The sequence below is a fragment of the Alternaria infectoria genome, assembly GCF_024043175.1.
Source record: "Alternaria infectoria strain BMP 0036 chromosome Unknown scaffold_9, whole genome shotgun sequence".
In the NCBI taxonomy this organism is placed as follows: domain Eukaryota; kingdom Fungi; phylum Ascomycota; class Dothideomycetes; order Pleosporales; family Pleosporaceae; genus Alternaria; species Alternaria infectoria.
Genome location: NW_026250698.1, coordinates 874,042 through 899,201, shown reverse-complemented (window position 1 = coordinate 899,201; position 25,160 = coordinate 874,042). Strand labels below are relative to the sequence as shown.

Here is a 25,160-nt window from a genome sequence, read left to right as displayed (position 1 = left end):
TTCCATCTTGGGATCCTACGGCTCAACAACACTGCTTGTAAACAACAGGTCTCTTCTTACGCGGCATTTTGGTGAGATGTGAGATTGTATTTATACATATGTTCATCGACCCTTCTCCAACTTAGGCTTCTTCGGCCCAACAAAATTACAGAGTGCACCACCATTAACAGCAATGACCTTCCATCCCGCCGGAACGACACCAAATTCCTCACTCTCTTCCTCCGTCGCACTCAATTTCCAGATCTTTCCTGTCTGTCTATCGAACCACTCCCTCCCTTCTGGAGTCTTTACCAACTCACCCAGCACAAACTTGGTTACAGCTTGAATATCTTTGGGGTTGACCGAATCGGGGAGTTTTTGTATATCCACGTCGAACTTGCGTTTGCCGTCGATTTGGACAACACATTTGCGCGTTGTGGTGAGGAGCGGTATGATGGCGAGGTCTGCGGTCGGGAAGCCTGTCGCAAAGACTGTTGAGACGCCGCTGTCATTTGTCTGTGCCGTGGTGCAAGTGTTCAGTTGGTGCCAGGCTTCCTCAGCGACACCAGGAGCAATTGGGGCGAGCATGCGAACGAGGTGGGCCATGGAGTACCATTTGAGGATTGGTGTGACCGGAGACGCATGCGGCGCGTCCCAAATAGTGTTTGTCAGTGTCATTAGATCGCTGACGATGGTGTTAAGGGAGTATGTTTGCGAGTACGATTCTGTGACACTGGCGATGATTTCTTGTGTCTTGATCCAAAGCTGAGCCTCATCTGATTTAAGGGTGGACACCAAGGTTTCGCGTGTGGCGCTCTCAGATTCGCCGCTGGTCGAAGCATCTTGTAGGATACTGAGGAGCTTCCTGTCAACCTGTGTGGGTATAACGAACTTGTCTATCACATCATCCGGTATCCATGGTGCGGTTGACAGCTTGATGACTCGATGTGACCATCGTTGTACGCCAGTGATCTTTTTCTCGTCCCACTCAAGCACATCACTGACAGGTGCTTGGAACAGCATGTGCGCGCGCGTGGCGTCTGCGCCATACTTGGCAATCGTGGCACCTGGATCCACTCCATTGTACTTGCTCTTCGACATCTTCTCGAAACTAACGTTCGGAGTGACTCCACTGGCCTTAATGATAGGCTTGGAAGGACTGGTCAAGTCGACTTCATCGGGGCGTAGGAAGCGACCATTTTCGGGGTCTGTAAACGTCTCTCCATGAACCATACCTTGCGTGATGAGACGCGTGAAAGGCTCGCCATTCGCCAGGTAGCCCTTTGGCCATGTTGGAGTAGTTGCCAGAAACTTGGAGATGAAGCGCGCGTATAAAAGATGAAGAATTGCGTGTTCTACGCCGCCGACATATAGGTCCACTGGCATGCCGGTATTGGTCTTTGTCGGGTCGACCAAGGCGTACTCGTTCTTCGGATCTAGGAACCTGAAGAAATACCATGACGAGTCCATGAAGGTATCCATAGTATCAGTCTCGCGCTCAGCAGCCGAGCCGCACTTCGGACAAGAGGCCTTTTTCCAGTTTTCATCTTCCGCTAACGGGTTACCTTTGCGGCCCTCGAAGAAGCTGTCAGGTAGGTTCGGTAGCTCGACCGGAAGGTCTTTCTCAGGCACAGGAACAGCACCACAAGATTTGCAGTGAATAATTGGAATAGGCGCACCCCAGTAGCGCTGCCGACTTATCAACCAATCACGGAGTCGCCAGTTTGCTTTCTTCTCAGCCGGCTTTCCAGTTTCGAGAATCGCTTGTACGACCGCATTCGCGGCTTGCTTCGAGGCCATGCCCCCGAAACAATCTATGTCTGCAGCAACGAAGCCTTTTTCGGTCATAGGTACGTCGTCACCACTGCGCGGTACAAGCGGCAAAGGTAGTGAGCCTTTCTTAGCAGATACGACGACTCTGACTGGCTCATCACCAACGTTCTTTCGCCAGAACGCATGGTCTCGGGCGTCGTGACCTGGTACACCCATTACAGCGCCAGATCCATAGTCGTCCAAAACGTATGGAGCCACATATACAGGTACAGAGGGTCCTGTGGAGCCTTGAACATGGGCGAGGGGATTGCGCGCTACAATCTTCCCCAGCTTGAACCCCTCCTTGGTGTCCGAGGGAAGGTCCTTTGCTCGCTCCATGAAGGCGCGGAGCTCTGCATCCTCGATGGCTAACTGTTGGACAATTGGGTGACGCAAAGAAAGAGCGATATACTGTACTCCAAAAAGCGTGTCAGCCCTGGTAGTAAAGACATCGACAGGCTCAAAGCGCATTTCACTATCGGTCGAGACAATGTCGAACCAAAGTTGCGCGCCTTCAGACTTGCCGATCCAGTTCCTCTGCATGGCAAGAACCTTCTCAGGCCACCTGCCGTCTCGTGCAAGAGCGTCCAGGTCCTTTAGCAAGGGTTCCTGGAACTCCTTGATCTTTAGAAACCATTGCTTCAGCATCACCTTCTCGACCTTTGCACCGGACCGCCACGAGCAGCCATTGGCATCTACTTGTTCGTTTGCGAGGACGGTTTTATCGACGGGATCGTAGTTCACGAGGGATTTGGCTTGGTAGGCTAGGCCGCGCTCATGGAGCATGAGGAAGATGCGCTGGGTGTGCTTGTAGAAATGGGGATCGCACGTTCGTATTTCCTACATACAGAGATCAGCCCATGCCTAAACATCCTGAGCGGTTTCCATACAGCGTCCCAGTCCCAGCGACCACCCATTTCCTTCATCTGACTCTTCATAGTCTCGATATTCTGTAGCGTCCACTTCTCCGGGTGTACCCCTCGCTCGATGGCTGCGTTCTCAGCCGGTAGACCGAACGCATCCCAGCCTATGGGATGTAGGACCTTGTAGCCCTGCATGTGCTTGTATCTGGAGAGAACATCGGATATCGTGTATACCCGCAGGTGGCCTAGATGGAGGGTGCCGGAGGGGTATGGGAACATGGGCAGCACATATGCATCTCCCCTATCGGACTTTCGTAGGTCGTGCCATTGGGCAGATAGCTGGTCCCAATGTGGTTGCCATTTGGCAGTGAGCGATTCGACCTTGATTCCCTCAGCTCTTGACTTTCTCTCCAGCGTACTCGCCCATCGTAGTGCTACGCGCGGTCGGGAGACTGGGAGGCGTGGAGGGCGCCGCCAGCCTACGGACTGCAGACTGAGACGACGCATCACCTGGGCGTATGCGCATGGCGTGGACGTGTCGCATTCATGGTCTGGAGGATGCGCGGATCTGCGCCAAGCATCCAGTCCTGAACGACTCCCACATTTTTTGGATGCAGCTCTAGCGCTCAAACGGGAGCTAGTCCCATGACGGCATAGGAGCCCGTCGGTTTCAACAGCGCATGCAAGCTGCACCACTCATACACGGCAGCGGTGAATGCTTGAAAGGGGTGCTGGATACTGCCCCTACACATACCTCGCGCTTTATATTATAATTACCGTCCATGGCTAGCAGATAGGGTTGCGCGCATCTCTCCCACATCCCCTCCGCATCATGGCCGCCGGTCGCTACTCCAACCTCCCACCGCCGACTCGCGATTCCCTCGAACTCGCCTCGCTGGCGTCCTCGTCGCATCCTTCCCGGCGGACTTCCGAAGAGTCTTCGGCCTCAGGCGCGCCTTCCTCACGTAGACTGTCGTTCGATGATGAAGACCCTCTGTCAGAACTGAATCCGGCTGGTCACGATCCGAACAGACCACGGCACAATCGCTCCTACAGCGTGTCCTCCGCCTTCGATTTCGCACCGAACCTATTCCCTCTCTCTAGCACCGCGCAGGGATATACAGCACTGGGCGCGCCTTCCAATCCAGCATTAGACCCGTCGAATGCGCTTAACGGCGGCTCATTGGAGAAGAACAAGAGCCTGACATACCTCAATGGCCTGTCATTAGTCGTTGGGCTTATAATAGGGAGTGGCATCTTCTCTTCGCCATCTCAGGTCAACAAAAATGCTGGGTCGCCAGGCGCGTCTCTCATAGTCTGGATCGTCGCTGGAATACTGGCATGGACGGGTGCCGCGAGTTACGCCGAGCTCGGAGGCGCCATACCACTTAATGGCGGTGCCCAAGTCTATCTGTCTAAAATATTTGGAGAGTGGGCGGGATTCCTGTTCACATGGTGCGCAGTCGTGGTGCTGAAACCCGGCTCGGCAGCCATTATTGCCATAATATTTGGAGAATATCTGGTGCGAGCTATTATTGGCGCCGAAGCTGTCGACGCAAGCACATGGTTGAACAAGGGCGTGGCTTTGGTGGGACTTGTGGCTGTCACGCTACTCAACTGTGTGTCCACGAAGCTGGGCACACGGAGCGCCGACGTCTTCATGTTCCTGAAGTTCTTCGCACTTACGGGAGTCACGGTCATCGGTATTGTAGTTGCGGTGACCGGGCTCTCATACAAGGGCGATGCGAATGAGGACTGGAAGAATCGCGGCTGGTTCGATGACACGAGCGAAAACGTTAGCAACTGGGCAGTGGCACTCTACGCCGGGCTCTGGGCCTTCGACGGTTGGGACAATGTACGTCAAGCGATTCGAAACTCTGCCCACTCCTACTAACGACACCAGGTAAATTACGTCACCGCCGAGTTCAAAAACCCAACCCGCGACCTTCCCCGCGTCATCCACACTTCGCTCCCGCTCGTCATACTGTGCTACATCTTAGCCAACATATCCTACTTCCTCGTCCTCCCGACCTCGGTCATCGAATCATCCAATACCGTCGCCGTAGCCTTCGGGTCGCAGGTCTTCGGTCCTGTTGGCTCCCTCATACTCGCCCTGTTCGTCTCTGGGTCATGTTTCGGCGCACTCAACGCGACGACCTTCACATCCGGCCGCCTAGTGTACGCCGCCGGTAAAGAGGGCTATCTCCCCGCCCTATTTGGAAATATCGGTCTAGGAAAGAACCACCGAGCAATCCGCTTGCACAGCATGAACGCAACGCAAGGGAAGAGCAAGATACCAAAGAAGCTAGTAGCCTGGTTCGCGGATGCCGACGCAGGCTTCTTCTTCACGCCCATATCCGCCATGGTGCTCAACGCCCTCCTCACCGCAATCTACATCGTCGTCGGCTCTTTCGACACCCTCGTCACCTTCTACGGTGTAGCAGGATACGCCTTCTATTTCCAAACCGTACTCGGCCTAATCATCCTACGCGTCCGCGAACCCGATCTAGAACGTCCATACAAGACTTGGATTACTACACCCATCATTTTCTGCTGCGTCAGTCTCTTCTTGCTGAGTAGAGCCGTATTCGCAGAGCCATTACAGACTTTACTCGTTGTAGCCTTCATGGTAGTAGGCCTAGTGATTTGGTTCGCGTGGGTGGGGAGACGAAGGGGGAAGGAGCAGAACAAGTTCCGTATGCCAGAAGAAGGCAACGAGAAGGTGGGCTGGAAGTTCTGGCAACGCTGGAGGCGATGAAGGGGAAGAAATATTGCCATTCTGTTGTATACTAAGCGTCATGGTTGTATAAGATTACGTAGAAATGAAGAAATGATATCAACGTGTACGTGTTCTGTTCTGCCGTCGTCGTCATCTGCGTCTTGTCTTCCTCAGGCCTCCAGATATCTCGTTACGAGGTACGATGAGATGTCGGCTGCGACTGGCCCGGTCCGCAATGGTAGACTGGCAAGTCAAGACCCTAGCATCGTTCGTCTCAAGTCTAGTATTCCAAATCATATCCTGGTTCGCTCGAGGCCAGCTAAGCCGGAACCCGGCTGGAAACTTCAAGCGTAGATCTGTCGTCTTCCATTCGCCTCCTGTTTCGAGCGGAAGGCATAATGGTGTGACTGGCACGTGGTCGGAAAGAGTGGCCGTGAACAGGTTACCCCAGAGATGCTTACCGTAGACTCACGAAGATACTGGCGGGATACATCGGACGTATCATTCACGTGACAAGTCGGGGCCGACAACTCGGGTGAAAGTGAGTTCTGCAACGAAGCACAAGTCACTATGATGTATGATAGCAAGGCAATATGGAGAAGGTTTTTATTTGTTTATATTTCTGCTCCTTTCAATCTGATCAAAGAGACTAACAGAGAATCGGGCTATACTACTCAAAGGCTCAACACCTTCTATCTCCTCGGGTTATTAACAAGAGCTCATGGAAGAGGCAATGGGGGTGCTAAGCGAGACGTGAAGAAAGATAACAGTGGGAAGACAAGGGGGGAAGAGAGACGAAGAGGAAGAGGAAGAGATGGAAAAGGTGATGGTGTGGGGTATAAAGAGCGGACGTGCCGTGCTCATTTCCGTAGCAGGGTGCGCAGCACCTGTGGTTCGTGAATGAATGTTCGTATCGTAAGCGACGTGACGGATGGAAGGTCGAGAGTCAAGACCTTGCCTGACCTGACCGAAAAGGGTCTGAAGTTCCCATGAACCTTCATGCGACAAAGGGCAAGCTGGGGTTGGGGCTAGAACCCTGACCAATGTGCCGAGACGCTGTGTCGCAGGAGGTGTTGTGCAAAACATGAAACCGAAACCGTAACGCCTGTGTGGGTATGTTGCCCAGACGCGAACCACCCAGAGTCGCGAGAGCAAAGGAAACAAGAAATTTAGAAACTCGCGTCTTCCCAGTTAATCGTACAGGCGGCTCGTTGCCGATTCCGGTCTAGCAGTAAGAAAGGAAATAGGGTTGGGAAAGGTACCCTCGCGCGTTTCGTGTAGCCTCAGGCTCCGCTTAGATCCAGCCGTTGCGTGGCGTCCGTTGCATCGTGCCCGCGCCAAGTGGAATACGGGCTGTAGGTGACGGAGCGGCATGGCCACTGTTCGTTCGCGTGAGGTTGTTGACTGACGCAGGTGTGCCTGGCTGCGATGATGTTGTAGGTGAACCAACTGCTGTAACGGGTGTCACAGGGTTCATGCGCAGTCCGCTGATGCAGGCAGGTTCGGGGACAGCAGGCTTTGCCGGAGTAGCAGAGGGTTGAGGGGAGGCTGGCGACTTCGGGGGTGGGGAGGGTAGCACCTTCTCGCGTTGGGCCTGGAGGTAAGCGCTGGATTGACCTGCCGGTGTGATGGGGAAAGGTGGAGTCCGCGCTGGGCTGTTCGCTCTGGGTCGTGTTGGCGACTCACCACGCGGGGGAGGAGGGGAGAATACGCTAGAGCTAAGCATCTCCTGCGATGGCGATGTGCTGGTCGTAGAAGGCTTCTGAATCGGAAGAGCCAACGAAGCTTCACTGCTGTCGGTAGCACCTCGCTTCAACGGAGGGGTCTCTCGTTCAACCCGTGTGCACTTGGCTGCTGCAAGCGTGGCAGGCGCAACTGAGAAGCGGAGACCAATTTGGACGGTTGCACTGCTATCGGTACTTTGCATGCGTTGGTGCCGTTCTGCAAACGGTAGTTTGGGCTTGCTCAGAAAATCCCAAGCGTCGCCGACATTCGTGACCGAGCCGCGTCGAGTAAATCGTCGCAGGGCAAGCTTGGAAACAGAGGAACCGTCTGACGTAGCCTTGGGGTCGTAAACGGTTGGTGGAAGACGAGGTACCTCTTCAGCGCGTGTGGGAAACAAGGAATAGCTTTGGCTTCGTGTGCGCTCGTGTTTCGTAGTTTCGTTGTCGAGAGCAGGTGGAAGAGGCCACTTTGTGGGATCGATAGGGCTTCCAGGTTTGGTCGATGCCGGTGTCAAAGCCCGCTCTGGTCGTTCAAAGTACTGGGGATCAAAGTCACCACGGTTCTTTTCTGGCCCAACATCGATCAGACCCTGTTGACTGTGTAAACGTTGAGTTGTCTGCAATGCCATCGGGCCACTGATCTGCATCTCCAAATCGCTAGGGCCGAAGAAACGGATCTTTGGTCGTTGTTGTTTCGCGGGCGCCTTGAGTTCTTCGATGGGACGAATGACCATTCGTGTCGCGTTCGTGCGGAGGAAGAGGTGGAAGAACGTGATGACCATTCCCGACGAGAACAGCGAGATTTCAGCGACTCGAGAAGCGGCTAATGCTTCCATGAATTCTCGGCGAAGAGACTGTACTTCCACAGGGATGACGAGAGTCTATGACTGTTAGCTAGGGAGGCTAGAGAGGTAGTGCAGATACTCACGTAGATTAGTGCGGTAACGATCAAGAAGTAAGTCATACGTGAAGCTGAGATTCGCTCATTGTGGTCCAGGTCCGGCGTTCTCATCAGCTGAATACTGATCATAGCGGCTACCATGAGCAGCAGAAAAACAAGAATTGAAAGAAAGATCAGCATCAGAAGATCGTACCGCATGGGGAACCAGATAAGCCCGCCAAAGCAAGTGTTCGGAGACGGCCAGGCAACAGTCGGCATCCAGGAGAGAAGCAGCATGAACGATACAACGGCGATACAGATTATCGTGTTCCACTTGCCGCGTGGGGCGAATCGGTCTTGTTTGTAGGCCCTGACTGCTACCTCGATACCGAAGACCAAGGTAATGAATCCGATCAGAAAGATAGCTGCTGTTCGTTAGTCTAATTATTCGCAAATGCAGTGTATGCGAGCGTACCAGGAAATGTGACCATCGCAAGTCCGCGGCAACTTCTAGAGAACACGCTATGAAGTGTAGTGCCCTGCACTGATACGAAGATGATTTGTTGTAGAACTGCACCGCAGGCCAACGCAAGGGGAAAGGTTTCGGCAGGGTGGACATTGTGAAGAGCATTGAATCTCCTAGTTCTCGTTAGCAATGTCGCAAACTCCGATCATGCTATACTGACTTCTTTCTTGGGAGAACCTGAAGAGCTGCAGCTCGTCGCGCATCCGACACGATCCGATGAACCGTCAACAAGGTCAAGGCAAGGCTGAAAGCTCCAAGGGTAAGATGTGTCGTCCGAAGCGTTTGTACCTGTTGAAGCTGTAGACTCGCGATGAGAGTCCTCGTCGTGTTTGATTGCGTCCAGGGAACTTGGCGAACAGCTGACGTGTTGAGAGTTAAGTTGAAGTGCGATCGGACCTCGAGCTGAGGGAAATGGTCGGCCCATGATTCCATCTCGCCGGCTTTAGTTACAACGGGTGTAGAAGGAATAGAATTGTCTCGCTGGTAACCAGCAGCGGCTGAAGAAAGGAAAACGACTAGGTATTCATGGAGACCGTGTGACTGACGTCGTAAACGAAAGAGTAACCAGCTCAGCGTCAAAGAAGGAAATGGCTAAGCCTGCCAGCAGAGCAACGAAAGAAGGGGAAAGAGCGTGAGCATTAGACGTAAGAGACAAGAGACGGGTATGAGACTCCAAACGGTATATGACAAAACCACTGGGCGGTAGCTGCTGCGCACGGTTTCGGAACAGCGGTCCTCAGGCGTCTATCCGGTCATTGGCTGAAAAGACCCGCATTAGCAAAGATCCAGCCAGTTCATATTACAGGTCGCATCTTCCCGCAATGGGTGGGAGTGGGTTTCAACCTCATGCGAGCCACCCGCATTCTGCCAGGTAGCCCGGCCAGCGGAAGCAGCGAAACCCGCGCAGGCACCGTTGCGCCGAACAGCAGCCACCTGCCTTGGAAAGCCTCTTGTCGCTCTCGTAGCTGCTGTCATATAGACCGGGTTGGACAGGTTCAGCACGACGTCATTGCTTGACGTTGCCGTAGCGGCCGTCTCCACATGGTCCGCCGGTGAACGTGCCTTCGTTCTCAAGACCGCAGACCCATTTTCGTCAAGTCGTTCGGCCTGCTGAAGCGCGCAATCTCATCTGACGCTGAGCACTATACTTGGGTTCCTGGATAGCTATTTCCAGCGCGGAAGCGCTGATGTAGACAGTGGCGCATCGTCGGTGGTGGTGAGGTGGATGTGGTCGGACTAGAGTTCTGATGCTTGCTGGGTTTAGACTGTGCCGCAGATCCTCGCTTCGACCCTGTCCGAGACACAGCGAACTCCAGAACCCCTGCCGGGTCAACGTTCGCCGGGGAAGCCTCGCAAGCCCACGACACGTCCGTAGCAAAGATGGTTAGCTGGAAGGTATAAGCAATATATTATAGAAAACGGAGGGTGATGTGTAAAGCCACGAGGCATTGCTGCATTAGGCCTAGTGCGCAGGTCGGTTTACGCAGGCGACGTATAGGAACGGTTCGCGGGCGTGAGATTGAAGGATGCAAGACCCATCAGCATGCAAGACGGAAGGAACCGATTGAGAAGCCCAGATGGAAGATCGTGTGTAATCGCAGCCCAGCGCACCTGGGCCTCCACAGAACTGACTTTCAAACCACTGGTACCGCCGAGTGGTAGAGAGTTGTGCTGCAGAAAAGCAACATACTCGAGACGTAAGTCCAGCGCCGAGAGCGCAACTCCATAGGATGATCAGTATTCACATCATCACACTCCCTGGTAGCCGCCGACAAGTCTAATCAAGGCGCCTACACAACGGGACAGTCACGTCTACACCCAAACACTTCAGACGTCTCGTCACAACCGCCGTGGTCTGAAGTTTGATCTGGCAAGCCACCAAGACCAAGATAGCTCAGAGAGGGCTTTGCAAATCTTACTACAACAGGCAGTGCACGAAGTTCGTCAATGCATCGTGGTGGTCATACTAGGAATGGGAACTTTCCAGAACACGAAGGCACAGCCTCTACATAGTCACAGCCACAGCACGAGGCACAAGGGTGTGCTTCATAGTATTCTCCGATAATGCAAATCATGAACCGGGTGGATACAAGCAGTTTAGCTGGGTCTTGTGATAAGGATCAGGCCTGATAAGACTAGAAGTTGTAGACTGGGACTTGATTTTGCTGTTCACAGGTGTCTTGTTGAATGACACGATTGTGACAGGAGGGTATTATTTTTTGGAGGGCATTGAACAGGCCTGCAGCCTGCAGCCTACAATAAGCCAGAAATAAGCAAACAAGAAAATGTAGCGTTGATGAAGACTCCACGGTGTTCAACTTTTCCCTTGAATGGGACTGATACACAATGCTGCGCAAGGCCTGACTCAAGCCGACTTTGCAAACTCTTCAAGGTACGAGACGAGTAGCTTGGTGCCATCTAGCGAGACGGCATTGTCTAGAGCACGAAAGAAGTTAGCCTGAGTCACTGATGGGGATTTTCCCCAGGCCGTATCCTAGATCGAGTACACTCGGCCAGGTCGGCCAGAAGCCGCGTACCCAAGCATGCCTTGTGAAGGCACGACTCGAACCATGTCTGACAGCGGGATCAATAAGACGGGAGTTATAGGGCCACTTACAATTACTGGCACGGATGCCACCTACGCTGCGGTGTCCTTTCAGACCCAGCAGGCCCTTCTTCTCCGCGCCTGCAAGGAAGGCCTTCTCTTTGTCCGCATCACCACCGTTGACGCGGAAGCAGATATTCATTCTACTGCGTACAGACTTGTCTGGCACTACCTGGTAGACGTTGGAGTACTTCTCGAGCATATCGTAGATAAGCCGCGCCTTCTCGTTGGAGACATCCTCTTGACCACCAATGCGCTTGGCACCATAGGAGCTGACGAGTCCGGACATGACCTGGCCAGCCACCCAGACATCGAAGATGGGCAATGTGTTGTACAGCGAGTTGTTTTTCGCGATGGTGGGGTAGTCGAGCACAATGGGGCCAACTGATAGGTTGAGCTCTCTCATCAGGTCGGGCGAGGCGGGTGTTGAGTGTGGCGGAAGGAGCGACTTCCGCATGATGACGATTGCGATACCCGTGTTGCCAATGTTCTTCTGGGCGCCGCCAAAGATGATGGCGTACTTGCGCACATCAACCTTCCGGGAAATGAAGTTTGACGACATGTCGGCGCAGACCAGGGGTGCGTCGTCGCCCTCAAGGCTCTGAGGGAAAGACGGGAACTCGACTCCGTCGACGGTCTCATTGTCGCAAAAGTACACGAAGGCTGGCCCGCCCTTGGAACGCGGAGTCAGGCTCCACTGGTCTTCCGAAGCGATCTTGCCAAATTTGCCGTCATTGATCTTGCGCGAGTCGGTGGCCACGTTGACGTGCTTGGCTCCTACAAGACGCGCTGCCTCTTGCGATGCCTTGAGCGACCAAGAGCCGGTGACGAGGTAGTCGAGTTTGAGCTCCTCGTCGACGACCTTGCGCAGCCTCTTCACCACCTCATCCTTGTTGTCGCCCACCTCTTCCGCAATCTTGGCGCGCTTCTTCTCGACCCATATCGAGACGAGGTTGTATACGGTCGCACTGAACTCGCCGCTGCCGCCGCTCTGGAGGAAGAGGATCTCGTAGTCGTCCGGGATCTCGAGCAAGTCGCTCAGGGCCTTCTTGGTGTCGGCAAGGATCTCGTTGGCTTCTGGCGAGCGATGGGAGATTTCGCAGAGGCCAATGCCCTTGTCTTTGTAGTTCAGAAGCACCTGCGAGGCCTTCTCGAGGACCTCGGTGGGCAGGGGTGCGGGGCCAGCGCCGAAGTAGTTGACGTCGGAACGGTTGACCATGGTGACGACAGGCTTGAGGATTAGTAGGAGATGTGCAGAGTTAGTCGGAGATACTTGGGAGAAATTGATCAAAGAGGGGCGGTTTGTCTGGTGCAAGTCTTCTCACGTCGCGTCATACGGATGACTCCAATGCCAACCTCTTACCAAAAGTTGCTTCCGATCTCGGGCTAGCATGCAACACGCAGGCGTGGACATCCATGGATGGTGGCTCCCTCATGCAGAGTACTCAAATATAGCTTGCCCCGGATCCTACACGTCCCCGCGTGGGAGTTGTTAGCATTATGCGAAGTCATTGCAGGTGTCCGGCTGCGCCCAATGGCAGGCGCCGCAAGTCCGCTGACGCCGGTTTCGGTGCGCGGGTGGGTCGCGAATTTTGGTCTGGGTATGCGCATCACTGCCGTCTGCTGCAAACACCACATTGCTGCCAGCTCAAGCACCACCACAGCAATGGCCATGTCGCTACGGGCAGCCCGGCTCCTGGGTCGCAGACAACTAGCAGTATGTCGGGAATGTCATCGCCGGCCATGTATCCTCTAATGTCAAATGCAGCCCCGGGCAAGTCTTGCTCTTCGTGCCGCCTCGCTTTCGCCTCGACCGTGTCTCGCACCCCGAACCTTTGCCACGACCGCCGTCCGTCGCGATGCCCATGATGTCTTTCCCTCGATGAAGGAGAGCCCGGCGGCGAGCTTCCTCTCTTCGCTCAATGAGACGCCCGCAACACCCCAGACTCTCACCGAGAAGATTGTGCAGCGGCATGCCGTCGGCGTTGCGCAGGGCAAAGTCCTCAGGTCGGGCGACTACGTGACATTGCAACCTCACAAATGCATGACACACGACAACTCGTGGCCTGTGGCGCTCAAGTTCATGGGCATCGGAGCCACCAAGATCAACGACCCCAACCAAATCGTCATGACGCTCGACCACGACGTACAAAACAAGACGGAAAAGAACTTGAAGAAGTACAGCCAGATCGAGGAATTTGCACAGAAGCAGGACGTCGTCTTCTACCCCGCTGGCAGGGGCATTGGTCACCAAATCATGGTAGAGGAGGGCTACGCCTGGCCGGGAACACTCGCGGTAGCTTCTGACAGCCACTCCAACATGTACGGCGGTATTGGATGCTTGGGTACACCTGTCGTGCGCACAGATGCGGCGAGTATCTGGGCAACGGGCAAGACCTGGTGGCAGATTCCGCCCGTGGCCAAAGTCACACTGAATGGCAAAATGCCCCAGGGTGTGACTGGAAAGGATGTCATCGTTGCTCTGGCTGGCCTCTTCAACAAGGACGAAGTGCTCAATCACGCCATCGAGTTCACCGGCACTGACGAGACCCTGGGCAGCATTCCCATCGACGATCGTCTCACTATCGCGAACATGACAACCGAATGGGGTGCGCTTACGGGTCTATTCCCTATCGACTCTACCCTGCACGGCTGGCTTCGCGCAAGGGCCACTCTGGCAGCTATGGGAGAAGGACAGGCCAAGGACCACCATCAACAACAGTTTGTCCACGAACGTATTGATAAGCTATTCACTGCTACTGGTATCGTTGGTGAGAAGATGGGTCACATCTTCAAGCCTGCGTTGGCTGCGGACAAGGGAGCGGTATATGCCAAGGAGCTCTTCCTTGACCTGTCAACTCTGTCACCCTACGTCTCCGGTCCCAACTCCGTCAAGGTGGCCACCCCACTGCTCGAGCTCCAGAGCCAAAACATCTCCATCAATAAGGCTTACCTCGTGTCCTGCACCAACTCCCGCGCTTCCGATCTTGCTGCCGCTGCCAACGTCTTCAAGGATGCCGCCGTTCTGAATGGCGGCAAGATTCCCAAGATCCCTGACCATGTCAACTTCTACATTGCTGCCGCGTCAATTCCTGAACAAAAAGCTGCAGAAGAGGCTGGTGACTGGCAGGCGCTTTTGGAAGCTGGCGCGCAACCATTGCCTTCCGGTTGCGGCCCCTGCATCGGACTTGGTACCGGTCTTCTCGAACCTGGTGAGGTTGGTATCAGCGCCAGTAATCGCAACTTCAAGGGTCGTATGGGTTCGCCTGACGCCAAGGCTTACCTTGCTAGCCCTGAAGTAGTTGCTGCAAGTGCCCTGTCGGGCATAATTTCTGGCCCGGGATGGTACGAGGCTCCTGAAGGCTACCAAGGTGTTCGACGTGGAGAGGGTGATGGTGTTCCTGAAGAAGAACGCATGATGACAATCGAGGATATGCTCGAGAAGGCCATCAAGGACGCTGAGGCTGCCATCGATACGTTCGGCAACGCTGAGCCCGAGACACAATCTGTCAATCCGCCCGCGGCACCAGGATCGGAAGCCGAGACGCTGACCGAGATCCTCCCCGGCTTCCCTGAGAAGATTAGCGGTGAGATTGTCTTCTGCGATGCAGACAACATCAACACCGACGGTATCTACCCCGGTAAATACACATACCAAGACGACGTTACCCGCGAGAAGATGGCGGAAGTGTGCATGGAGAACTACGACCCCAGCTTTGGGCAGATTGCCAAGGCCGGCGACGTACTCGTATCCGGTTTCAACTTCGGTTGCGGTAGCAGCCGTGAGCAGGCCGCAACTGCTATCCTGGCCAAGGGCATCCCGCTAGTCGTCTCCGGTAGCTTTGGTAACATCTTCAGCCGAAACAGCATCAACAATGCTTTGATGGGTGTCGAGGTACCCAAGCTAGCCAACCGTCTCCGCGAGGTCTTCTCTTCCAAGGATGCGACATCCTCACAACAGGCTATTAAGGAGCCTTCCAATAACAGCGAGTCGCTTGATTCGCCACCTCCCGCTGCTGCTGCTCAGCCAAGTCAAGCCAAGCAACTAACCCGCCGCACTGGCTGGACCCTGGAATGGGATGTTCGCAGGAGTACCGTCTCTGTACAAGAAGGACCAAATGGCGCCAAGTGGAACGTCAAGGTCGGCGAGCTACCTCCCAACGTCCAAGAGATCATCGCTCTCGGCGGATTAGAAAACTGGGTGAAGAAGGAGATTGGCAGCCCTCTCTCTTGAGTATCAAAGGGCTCAATGATTAGCTTGTAACATTCATGTATACCCAATTGAAAACTTGCATAGACGGCGTTTGAGTATTTAGGTCCATTACATCAAGCAATACAGACTTCAATAGTACATGCTACCAGCACAAATCCCGCGCATCGACCTGGAAGGTCTTGACCACATACCTATCCTCCTCACTTCATATAAACCGGCATACCCTTCTCCCACCCCTTCACCCTACAACAATGCCAAGTATCTGTCTCACTGACACCCTGCCCCCCACTACTCTTCTGATCAATACTAGCATACACACTCCACCCCTCCTCCTCCAACAACTCGACCAACACAATCAACAACTCCCTCACCCGCATCGTCTCCTCCCCACTAGCCTGCCATGGATTGCCCCTGAGTTTGTACTCCCACACCCCTTGCTCTTTTAACCCAGACTCCAAGAAACAATCCGCACCTACACGAGCCGGGAAGGGCTCGTACAACGAAGCAGGCGCGTCGATGAAGCGAAGGCGGTTCTGGCGACTAAAGGCTACAACACACCATTCGTGATGCACAGGAATCGGGTTCTGAAACCGGAAGAGGAGGGTATCTTTGTCCATTGCGGATTTAGAGATGTCGGTGTTGAGTGTCAAGAGCCAGCCTGATGCATGCAGCGTTGCTAGTACACCGTTTATCAGACGCCGTGCTTCAACGCCTTCTTTGCCGTAGCCGCCCCATGGGTAGCCGTTTAGTTTAAACTCGTGGCTGTTTGCGAAGAGCTGCTCTTTACCAATACCTAGCGGCCGGATTAAGAGAATGGTGGCGCGACACTTGGAGATGATGGGCTCGGGGAAGCGCAGGAAGCGGAGGCGGTCTTCTTTGTGGAGCGATAGCGATGCGAAGCGTGTTTGTACGGGGTGGCTTAGTGCGGGTTGTGATGCTGATGAAGAAGGTGCTGTGTAGGCGGGTGGTGGGGGTACGAATGATGAAGTGTCTTTGGTGGAATCGGTAGAGTCGCCTTTGGAATGCCCGGATGGGGACTTTCCACGGAGTTTGTCGAACATCTTGGGTTCGCGGGTGATGGTGTTGCGAGGTGGGAGGTAATCGAGAGAGGACTAGCGGGGTAACTGCGCGCCTTACTTTCCATTGTTGGTGCCTATTGCGCCTTCTACATCTAGGATACGTGACATGTCTGCATGCTGACTATACTGTCTTCGCCCATGTTCGGCACGAACAGGTGTGCAGATTACAATAGAAGAAGACAATCGACTCGAAAGATCTAGCATCAATGTACGCTTCAGGGTATTCGGTTTCCCTCATGATCGAGCTGGCAGTGCGATCATGCTCCGATGAGTTGGTCTTCACCCGAAAGATAATGTAGTTTCCCTATCGGTACCCCGACATTTCGAATGATTCCGTAAGCCGTCACGTTGTGGAAGAAGCTATCAAATCTGTTAGCAACCCAGTCATGTATTCAAGAGACTCAAGACCACTTACAAGTTCGGTAGAACAAACTCTTGCAAGTAAGTCAAGCCGTTCAATTCGAAATGCCACATGTTTGGCACGTCGATCGTGACGGGCATGTCTACTTTCCCAGCGAACGCCTCGGGTTGCGCCTTCTCGAAGCATTCCAAAGCCTGCTCAATCTGTGTGTATAGATCTTGGAAAGAGGCCGCGTCGAACCCGAACGTGGGTACTGCCATGCCACCAAGACGTTCAAGCGCTTTCGTCGCAGTGGTAACTTGGAAGAAGATTTGAAGTGAGAGTGGCTGCGAAAAGATTCTTTAGCTATTGCTTTCGTCTTCTAAGGGGGAGGTGAGCAAGATACTTACATGCATATCCGGTGCAAGTCTGGCACTGAGGACTTTCGAGTGCGGATATCCGTTCTCATCGCACCACTGTTCACCCTTCTTCAAAACCACCAAATGGTTCTGCATTGCTTTCCGCAGCGGGGGTACGCATAGTTCGTAGAGAGGAACGGTCGACGGCATGTTGATTGTGTTGTAGATTTACCTAGGTACCCTTGAAGCCATGTGGGAGAGGGGGACTTAAGTGTACCCGCATCACCGATCACTTGAGGCGTAGGCCCGCTCGTAGAATGTCCCGCATCGACCCGATGCTAAGGCCCGAGAAGCCGTTTCGCATTCTCGGTATAATCCAATGATGCGGTGTCAGTCACCGTTGTAGGCTGCCACGTTTTCAACGCCTGCCAGCCCTGGCGTCCTGTTCCATGCTCCATGCTGATTCCCACGTGGTGTGGCTTGCCTTCGGATCGACGGATCGTTACAACATATTCACAGAGATCTAGATTCATGAAGCGCATGACGCTGATGATGGGAATTGCCTCTATTGTCGGCTACAGACATCCATACGCGGAGGCCTCCCAGACTTTTGATAGTATCGCCCGCACCTTCTCCCCGATCTCGTCGTTCGTTGAGCCAGAGTTAGCTCGCTTTTGCTCCGCTTGCACTATCAGCAGCTTCTTCTGGAGATGATCCAACCCCTGCTTTACGACTATGCGGCCCACCACCTTGGATTCCTCACTGTCCAACACGAACCGGCCCACTTGAAACTTGCTGTCGCCTAACTCGACGCAACTTTCACTGTTGCCTTTCTTGATTTGGTTGTCGGTTGTCGCGTATTTTGCTTGTGCCGCGACGTAAAGTGTGCAAAGAACGTCCAGCTCATGCAAAAGAGCCATGGCGCGCATTGGGTCTGAAGAACATGTGCTGCACTCCATCATTGCACTATACAGGTTTGATAGCTTCTGATCGAGCTCCAGAACCTTCTCTAGTGTATTGTAGTCTACAGCGGGATCTTGTAGTTCGATGCCGATTGGGTTCTTGGGGAAGCATTCAGTGTTTGTCGATGATCTCCAACACATGCACTGCCTAGTCTGGTCGCTCGACAGAGGGCCCTGTATATGAAGTTAGCAAAATTGAAGTAATACACTTGGTTATTGAACGCCGTACCCTGATGTCCATATTAACAATTACAACAAATATAAGGTCGTTTAGGAAGAGGACGATTGACTTGCAAGATGGTACATATGGAGACATTCACCAAACGTGATGCTATTATCATGTATATCTTTCTCTCCTTTCCCTCCGTGCCAATGCTCCGATGCTCCTCCAATCGGATCATCACACGACGAGCGCGCAAACAAGAAGCAATGACTATTGTTTGGTTTCATGCGTAAAAACAGCCCTGCAGTAACAGAGAACGGGGGGTTCATTGATGAAACAGACACTCTATCCCGAGCTCAGATCGGCCCAGTTGTCTGTGGATCTCACGTAGGAGCGATCAGAGGACCTATCACGCACAGCATACCGCATGTAGTAATGCGGGGTATTGAAGCCAATCTTCCGGGCTATCGAAAACAATGCAGTAGTTGTGCGTGCGGGTTCTGCGGGAGATGGGCCCAGACATCCCCAAGCAGATCACCCGGACACTTCTTGCCGAATTTACCGTGCGAGGCGGTTGAGAAACACTGAAGCCAAGGCTTACATTGGACACGTGACGCAGAGCAACGAGACTTCTTTTGCGAAATCTTCTCTTCACGAGTATAGTAAGATGAATAGAGTGCGCCTTTGACTCAGACTGCGGTCTGGTCCTGGTTCGGGCTGGTCGTTGAGATGGTACTTTGGTTCACGGTATGATTGCGATAGCTTTGATGACAAGTACAATGAAGGAATGGTAAGATCGATATAGCTAGCAAAAAGACCTCGTAGTTCTCCGTGGGTCTATCTATTCAGAATCTTTATTTCATACGGGATCAAGATAACAGAATCCTTTCGCAAGAGCAAGTTTGTGTTTGGCGACCGGGTGCCAGCCTACTGAACCACGACGTCATGCACACTAAGTTCCAGCGCCGATCTCGGTCGGACCCACAACCCAAGACACGGAGTTCCCCGCGCGCAACGAACGCGCCACATTGAGGCCTTAGGGGGTTCAGTACTGTAAACTGCTGCGGCTGTCGCCCAGCCCAACGAAAAGGGGCGCAACGATTTCTCCAGTCCATACCTAGGTAAGGTTCATTCACTTTGACCCTTTATTCATTCACCCACTTTGACCACAGCCTCGATCGCGACCGGATACTTCCAACGCTTCCAGGCACAGAGACAATGAGTACCTAAAAATACGCCAGTGTTTCGGCATCTACCCGCCATCGAGAGCAGACGCTAACAAGCTCCATGCGCGACATCGTAATTGAGATGGGCAAGGAAGCTGTGATCAAATCCCCGTCCGTACTGTTGGTAGGGCCAAGATATATGCGCTGAACGAAGTTTGTTGTTCTCATTACCAGGGAGTGCCAGCCTTACCCGTTCGTAAGTTCGATCCCGAGGCTGCCCCCGACTACCGTTTCACAACCACTACCCGCGACGATTGAACTTGCGACTTATAACGATCGAATTACGTGTTAGAGGACTGGCGTCTCATGCTGGACCTTGCGTGAAGGAAAGGTCGGCGTAAACCAGATTGCGCGTTGGCAACCTTAGAAGTGTGAGGCTTGTCAGCACCGGACCGACTTGACCCTCACACAATACCGTATGCAGAACCGGTTGGCTGACACTAGCGAAGCAACAGCGTGTCCCGACCTTCCGCCGTCATGAGTATCCTGGTCGACTTACTCCAACGTTCATACAAGCATTGCGGAGTGGCGCCTCAGCTTATGGCTGGGGCTCTTCGACGTCATCGAAATGCTTCTCTATCAAGCCACAAGGGTTGTCTCGGCGATGAGTATGAAGTACGAATACGCAATCACAGGATTAGGTACGCCGTACAGGTACACTAGCCCAACTCCCCCTTAGTCGACTGTCCGTCGGCGTGCGATGATCGACGGAAACTCCCAGAAGCGAGGCTGAAGTGTCACTGTGTCAGCCACTTCAACGCGCACAGTCTATGTCTGTGCCCTTGATCTGCATAACAGATGAGGACCTGGCCCCGTCAGGCCTCAAGACAGGTCTGCTCCAACGGCGCTGCTTGTCCAGACAGGGTAGCAGAGACCTGACATGCGCTGGCTTTTACTTGCACGGCGTGCTATCGCGGAGACGGGACGTCAACATTGCATCACAGTTATTACCAGAAGATTCTTGGTGGCCGGACACAAATGCCGCTGTGAACGTTTGAAGACAGCTGCTCCGCCGTTCTAAGGCACCCACAGTCATAGCATGCGCACCGAATGCGAAAACTCAATTTCTGGGTTGTCGGTTCTCCTACGATGGTACGAAGTTTGTTCATACTTCTGGACGACCATGGATCCCCAGGAGTGTACAATTACGATACCGGTTAATAGTAGTCCCCTGCCAATTTATCAAGCAAGTGAATGTCTACATCTGTATCAGATAGCATCACATAAGCTCGTGATTATCGCACTGTCAACATCACCACACTCTCGTTCCAAGTTTTTCACGTTCATCTGTTCAAGGTCAACTTTCAGCTTCTACACAACCGACGTATCTCTATTCTCTTCGCGAAGCTACCATCATGGATCCAGCGCGTCCGGGAACCCGCCGGCTGCGCAACTCTTGCGATATCTGCACTCTATCGAAGCTCAAATGCAGTCGCGAAAAGCCAGTCTGCCAACGTTGCGTAGACCGTGGCTGCCAACAAGACTGCAATTACAGCGTCGCACGCCGCCCGGGAAGGCGGCGTCAAACATCTATAGTCTCAGATGACGCCGGGTCGTATGGTCAGGATGCCAGTGCCAATGGGTTACGGAAAAGGCGTGGAACAGCACCGCTGACACCTTCTTCATCTTCCATGGACTCGCTCTTTTCGACAAAGAAGCGTCACGATTCGACACGGAACACCCCCCAGCAGATCTCGAGAGAAGCAAGCGACGGAGGGGACGGGCGTTTGCTTATGAAGTCTCCAGGGATGGACTTGATGGAGTCGTTCACCAACATACCCATGGAACTATCACACAGTGGCGACGGAGTTGACTTTGCACCTATGGACAGTCTTTCGCTATGGGAGTGGGGTGAGAGTGGAATCGACATCAATGCAACGAATAGCCATCACCCAGGCGCCATGTCGCAGATGTGGGACATGTCGTCAGGTCAGACCATGCTCAGTGGCATGGCCTTCGAACTCAGTAACGATATCGGGGGACCAGGACAGGAGCCATCACCACCACTGAGCCATACGAGCCAGCAAAACTTTTTCCAGGATAACCAAACTTCTCTTATACCCCCAGCAGACTTCAGCAGAGATTCGAATTCCGCTTCTCCAGCTGCTTCAAATTTCATCTTCGACCTGTCCAAGGATGTGGATTGCAAATGCTCCACTCAAATCAGCCAGCTCATCTATTCTGTCAGTCTGCGGCGTGCGACAGCAGTTCCACTAGACGTTGTTTTCGCTGTGGAACAACAGCTCAGCCGGACCAAAGAAACAATCACCGCATGCGCGAACTGCTCTCTCGGCTCACCATACATGAGCATGATGCTTTGCACTGCCATGAGCTGGGTGATTGAGCATCTAGAAACTTACATGCGCGAGGCAACAGTCAACACGCCCAACGGCCAAATGACGTACCTGACAATCAGCGGCTTGACGCTGAGTAAAGACATGTCTCAGTCGTGTTCTGAGGCATTGGTCAAACTCCGCCTCAGACGAGTTGTGCAAACAGCACGAGAGTTGTCAATGTTCAACATGGAGACGAAGAGCACGCTTTTGGGAGGACTGCGGTCGGCGGCGGCCGAGACTGGAGCGGCAGCGCAACAGATGTTTGGTATGTTGGAAATGAGAGGTGCCTTTTAGACAAAGAAAAAGCTTGCGATTCAAGAGATGCCAGCACCACGTCTAGGAGAAGATAGATATGAGGAGTTCGATGGTAGCGCTGGTAGCACCTCGTGATATTTAGAGCAGATACTTCCAAATACCTTAACATCAAAGCTTTTATTATATTTGCATTACGGACTCTGATTGGCCTCCGAGCATGTGGTACTCGGTACATTTGCCTGACATTAACGCTTCGGTGATATAGATGCAATGTCCAGCTGACAGGTCAGCTTAGGCGCAAATGTGATAGACAGTAGACTGATGTAGGCGATATTCATCGCCTCGCAAGCGGCCGCCGGCTCAGGAACTGTTCGCTTTCGCATGATGTAAATCAAGACCCTTCCAAGTTTGGTTTCATATGGGAAAGAGTCTTCACTGCCCTTCAAGAGAGGTGCATTCGCGTAGAATCTCGGCACTTTGACTGATGTCTGTAGATATTGCTATACACCGAACCCTATAACCTGGGGAAATGCTCCGGGGTAATTGACATGCTTCACTGTCTATCACTTGAGCAGAGTCCACACGCACGTGGCTTTGACCCGAATCGCATACCTTGCCATCTTTTGTATCTTTCGCTGAAGAAAACAAGAGCTTGCAGGAATAACCAAACGGAATCAATCCTAGAGCTTACAAGCCATTCCAGCGCAACCACTCAAGGTATGCCAAATTACTTTCACTGCTGCCACGAATAGGGAGAAGGCTGATCAGATCTAACAGATGCAGCTTCGATATGGGCTATCCAATGTCTCTCTCAGCAAACAGTCAATATACGCCATTGTCGTAGCCTTCGCCGCCCTCTGGGTCGTGCAGAGCTTCATCCGAGCATGGTGGCGCCTCCGGCACATACCCAGCGCGCACTTCACCGCGCCATTCTCCTACTTCTGGATTGGACGCACCACATACAGTGGCCGTCAATACTGGATACTCCGCGACCTACACACCAAACACGGTCCTCTCGTGCGCGTCGGGCCCAACGAAGTCGTTACCGATGACCCCAACATCCTGCGCACCATCTCTGCAGCGCGCAACCATTACCCTCGCAGCGATTGGTACGAAGCTGGCCGATTCAACCCATATCATGGTAACTTGTTCACGACTACCGACCCGGCAGAGCATAAGAAGGCGAAAATGAGGTCCATGGCCGCATACAACGGGCGCGAAACTCAAGGTCTCGAGGGTTTGATCGACGACCAGGTCAAGACGCTTATCAGCGTTGTCCGAAACCGCTATGTGGTGTCTTCGCCAGGAAAGGGCCAGCCTCTGCTGGATCTAGCGGCCATCACGAAATACTTCACCATGGACGTCATCACACGGATGGGTTTCGGCAAAGCGGTTGGCTACCTCGAGGACGAAAAAGACCACTACGAATTCTTGGGCACAGTAGACGAGCTTTGGCCGAGGATGTCGACGGTGGCTGACATACGTTGGATCCGCAAGATTGCATTCTCGCCTTTCGTGCTCAGATTGGTCGGACCGAAGAGCAGCGACAAAAAGGGCTTCGGGGCACTGATGGGGTAAGTACCTGGCTGAAGTTGATTCAACTTACAGATTTCTGTTCTGGGCAACCTCACTGACTTTCGACCAGTTTCGCAGCTGATCAGGTCAGCCGTCGCTTTGCTGCACCCGATGGTGGTAAAAATCACAAGGACTTTCTGGCGAGTTTGATGGCTCGCGGCTTCACAGAGGAAGAGTGCCAATCCGAGGGCCTTTTTCTCCTACTCGCTGGAAGTGAGAGCACCGCTAACGCCATGCGCTCCATTCTCATACACACCATAAGCTCGCCCGCCGTGTATAATCGACTCTCTGCTGAGATCCGGGACGCGGTACGGACGGAGAAGGTGTCCTTCCCCATTACCTTGGAGCAGGGAAAGAAGTTGCCGTATCTGCAGGTATGTCTCATTGAGATCCCGCCCAAACGTGTTGATCTTGCCCGCTGACATATATCTCTTTTTTCCAGGCGGTCATCTACGAAGGCCTACGCATGCGCCCGGCCATCCTCGGCCTCTTCCCAAAACAAGTACCCGCAGGCGAATATCCAATCTTCCACGGAAAGATGCTTCCCCCAGGGACCGATGTATGCATGAACATGTCAGCCCTGCTGCAGTCAACAGATCTGTTCGGCGCCGACGCGGCCGTGTTCCGACCAGAACGCTTCATGGAGGTAGGCGACGAGAGACGCAGGCAGATGGAGCAGGACGTTGACATGTCGTTTGGCTACGGAGGCTGGGTATGCGCGGGCAAGAACATCGCTATGATGGACATGGTGAAGGTGGTCTTCGAGGTACGTTCGCAACGTGCGCGATGGTGTTGGTGTGACCGTCGCTAATCCTGGCAGATGCTTCGCGTGTTCGACTTGCAGCTTGTGCGTCCATTTGAGCCGTGCGATACGATCAGCTATGGCGTGTTCCTTGACAAGGGGTTGATGGTGAAGGTGTCGGAGAAGAAGTGACATGGAGACGTTCTGTGTTGACCGCTGGGGCAGGCGTGGCAGGCTCGGGGGCAGGCGGCTCGGAGGGCTGATTGGAGGATCTGGCGGGGCCATCACCCAATGAGGCAGTTCAGCCGACGGGCCTCATCTCAATGGAGTTTGCTTCTGCGAGAATATGGCTATAAGGCACCACTAAAAACCTGTCTTTGAACGATTTCCTGCTGCTGCACTATACCAATGCATGCAAAATCTTTAGGCTATCCGTCATCCTTTCTTGATAATTCCTTCACTCTCTCCAGCGATGCAAATATGACTAACGTTTCCCTTACGTCTTCTGTCACGAATGAACATGTTCACAACGCACTTTCCGTTATTGCCTTTCTTGAGATGCGCTTCGTCGTTTGCACATGTGAAGATAATGTCAGTGGAGTGCAAACATCGTCGTTTACCCTTTTGATCGAAGCACTCAAGCATGTACCGGATGCACGTCGCGTGGGCCTACGGATTAGTGACGCATGCTGTTGCGAAGAGTGCAAGTAACATATGGTCAGCATAGAACTGTCCTGTGAAATTTCTGTACGATTATACGGTTGCGCGTAGCGACTCGAACGCACTTCAACGATCGAACAGC

At 53.3% G+C, this 25,160-nt stretch overlaps 10 protein-coding genes across 10 annotated transcripts; 4 read left to right on the top strand and 6 right to left on the bottom strand.

Moving 5' to 3' along the window:
* Positions 1 to 102: 102 nt before the first annotated feature.
* J4E92_006253 (uncharacterized protein) lies at positions 103 to 3,161 on the bottom strand (the record flags this gene model as incomplete). Its single annotated transcript, XM_051497624.1, has 4 exons — positions 103 to 248; positions 300 to 2,163; positions 2,209 to 2,589; positions 2,640 to 3,161. 4 exons carry the CDS (start codon positions 3,159 to 3,161, stop codon positions 103 to 105), a joined length of 2,913 nt encoding a protein of 970 aa, XP_051352271.1.
* A 325-nt stretch (positions 3,162 to 3,486) lies between these two features.
* On the top strand, positions 3,487 to 5,412 carry J4E92_006252 (uncharacterized protein; the record flags this gene model as incomplete). The annotated part of the gene is made up of 2 exons (XM_051497623.1): positions 3,487 to 4,509; positions 4,558 to 5,412. 2 exons carry the CDS (start codon positions 3,487 to 3,489, stop codon positions 5,410 to 5,412), a joined length of 1,878 nt encoding a protein of 625 aa, XP_051352270.1.
* Positions 5,413 to 6,667: 1,255 nt separating this feature from the next.
* Positions 6,668 to 8,127, bottom strand: J4E92_006251 (uncharacterized protein; the record flags this gene model as incomplete). Its single annotated transcript, XM_051497622.1, has 2 exons — positions 6,668 to 7,978; positions 8,026 to 8,127. 2 exons carry the CDS (start codon positions 8,125 to 8,127, stop codon positions 6,668 to 6,670), a joined length of 1,413 nt encoding a protein of 470 aa, XP_051352269.1.
* A 2,741-nt stretch (positions 8,128 to 10,868) lies between these two features.
* On the bottom strand, positions 10,869 to 12,327 carry J4E92_006250 (uncharacterized protein; the record flags this gene model as incomplete). The annotated part of the gene is made up of 2 exons (XM_051497621.1): positions 10,869 to 10,939; positions 11,121 to 12,327. The coding sequence occupies 2 exons, from the start codon at positions 12,325 to 12,327 to the stop codon at positions 10,869 to 10,871; spliced, it is 1,278 nt and encodes a 425-aa protein (XP_051352268.1).
* Positions 12,328 to 12,642: 315 nt separating this feature from the next.
* LYS4 (mitochondrial Homoaconitase) lies at positions 12,643 to 15,342 on the top strand (the record flags this gene model as incomplete). The annotated part of the gene is made up of 2 exons (XM_051497620.1): positions 12,643 to 12,825; positions 12,877 to 15,342. The coding sequence occupies 2 exons, from the start codon at positions 12,643 to 12,645 to the stop codon at positions 15,340 to 15,342; spliced, it is 2,649 nt and encodes an 882-aa protein (XP_051352267.1).
* Positions 15,343 to 15,521: 179 nt separating this feature from the next.
* J4E92_006248 (uncharacterized protein) lies at positions 15,522 to 16,382 on the bottom strand (the record flags this gene model as incomplete). Its single annotated transcript, XM_051497619.1, has 1 exon — positions 15,522 to 16,382. The coding sequence occupies one exon, from the start codon at positions 16,380 to 16,382 to the stop codon at positions 15,522 to 15,524; it is 861 nt and encodes a 286-aa protein (XP_051352266.1).
* Positions 16,383 to 16,811: 429 nt separating this feature from the next.
* On the bottom strand, positions 16,812 to 17,309 carry J4E92_006247 (uncharacterized protein; the record flags this gene model as incomplete). The annotated part of the gene is made up of 2 exons (XM_051497618.1): positions 16,812 to 17,087; positions 17,151 to 17,309. The coding sequence occupies 2 exons, from the start codon at positions 17,307 to 17,309 to the stop codon at positions 16,812 to 16,814; spliced, it is 435 nt and encodes a 144-aa protein (XP_051352265.1).
* Positions 17,310 to 17,674: 365 nt separating this feature from the next.
* Positions 17,675 to 18,302, bottom strand: J4E92_006246 (uncharacterized protein; the record flags this gene model as incomplete). Its single annotated transcript, XM_051497617.1, has 2 exons — positions 17,675 to 18,235; positions 18,291 to 18,302. The coding sequence occupies 2 exons, from the start codon at positions 18,300 to 18,302 to the stop codon at positions 17,675 to 17,677; spliced, it is 573 nt and encodes a 190-aa protein (XP_051352264.1).
* A 3,049-nt stretch (positions 18,303 to 21,351) lies between these two features.
* J4E92_006245 (uncharacterized protein) lies at positions 21,352 to 22,080 on the top strand (the record flags this gene model as incomplete). Its single annotated transcript, XM_051497616.1, has 1 exon — positions 21,352 to 22,080. One exon carries the CDS (start codon positions 21,352 to 21,354, stop codon positions 22,078 to 22,080), a length of 729 nt encoding a protein of 242 aa, XP_051352263.1.
* Positions 22,081 to 22,525: 445 nt separating this feature from the next.
* Positions 22,526 to 24,550, top strand: J4E92_006244 (uncharacterized protein; the record flags this gene model as incomplete). Its single annotated transcript, XM_051497615.1, has 5 exons — positions 22,526 to 22,531; positions 22,825 to 23,615; positions 23,687 to 23,990; positions 24,059 to 24,382; positions 24,437 to 24,550. 5 exons carry the CDS (start codon positions 22,526 to 22,528, stop codon positions 24,548 to 24,550), a joined length of 1,539 nt encoding a protein of 512 aa, XP_051352262.1.
* Positions 24,551 to 25,160: the final 610 nt, after the last annotated feature.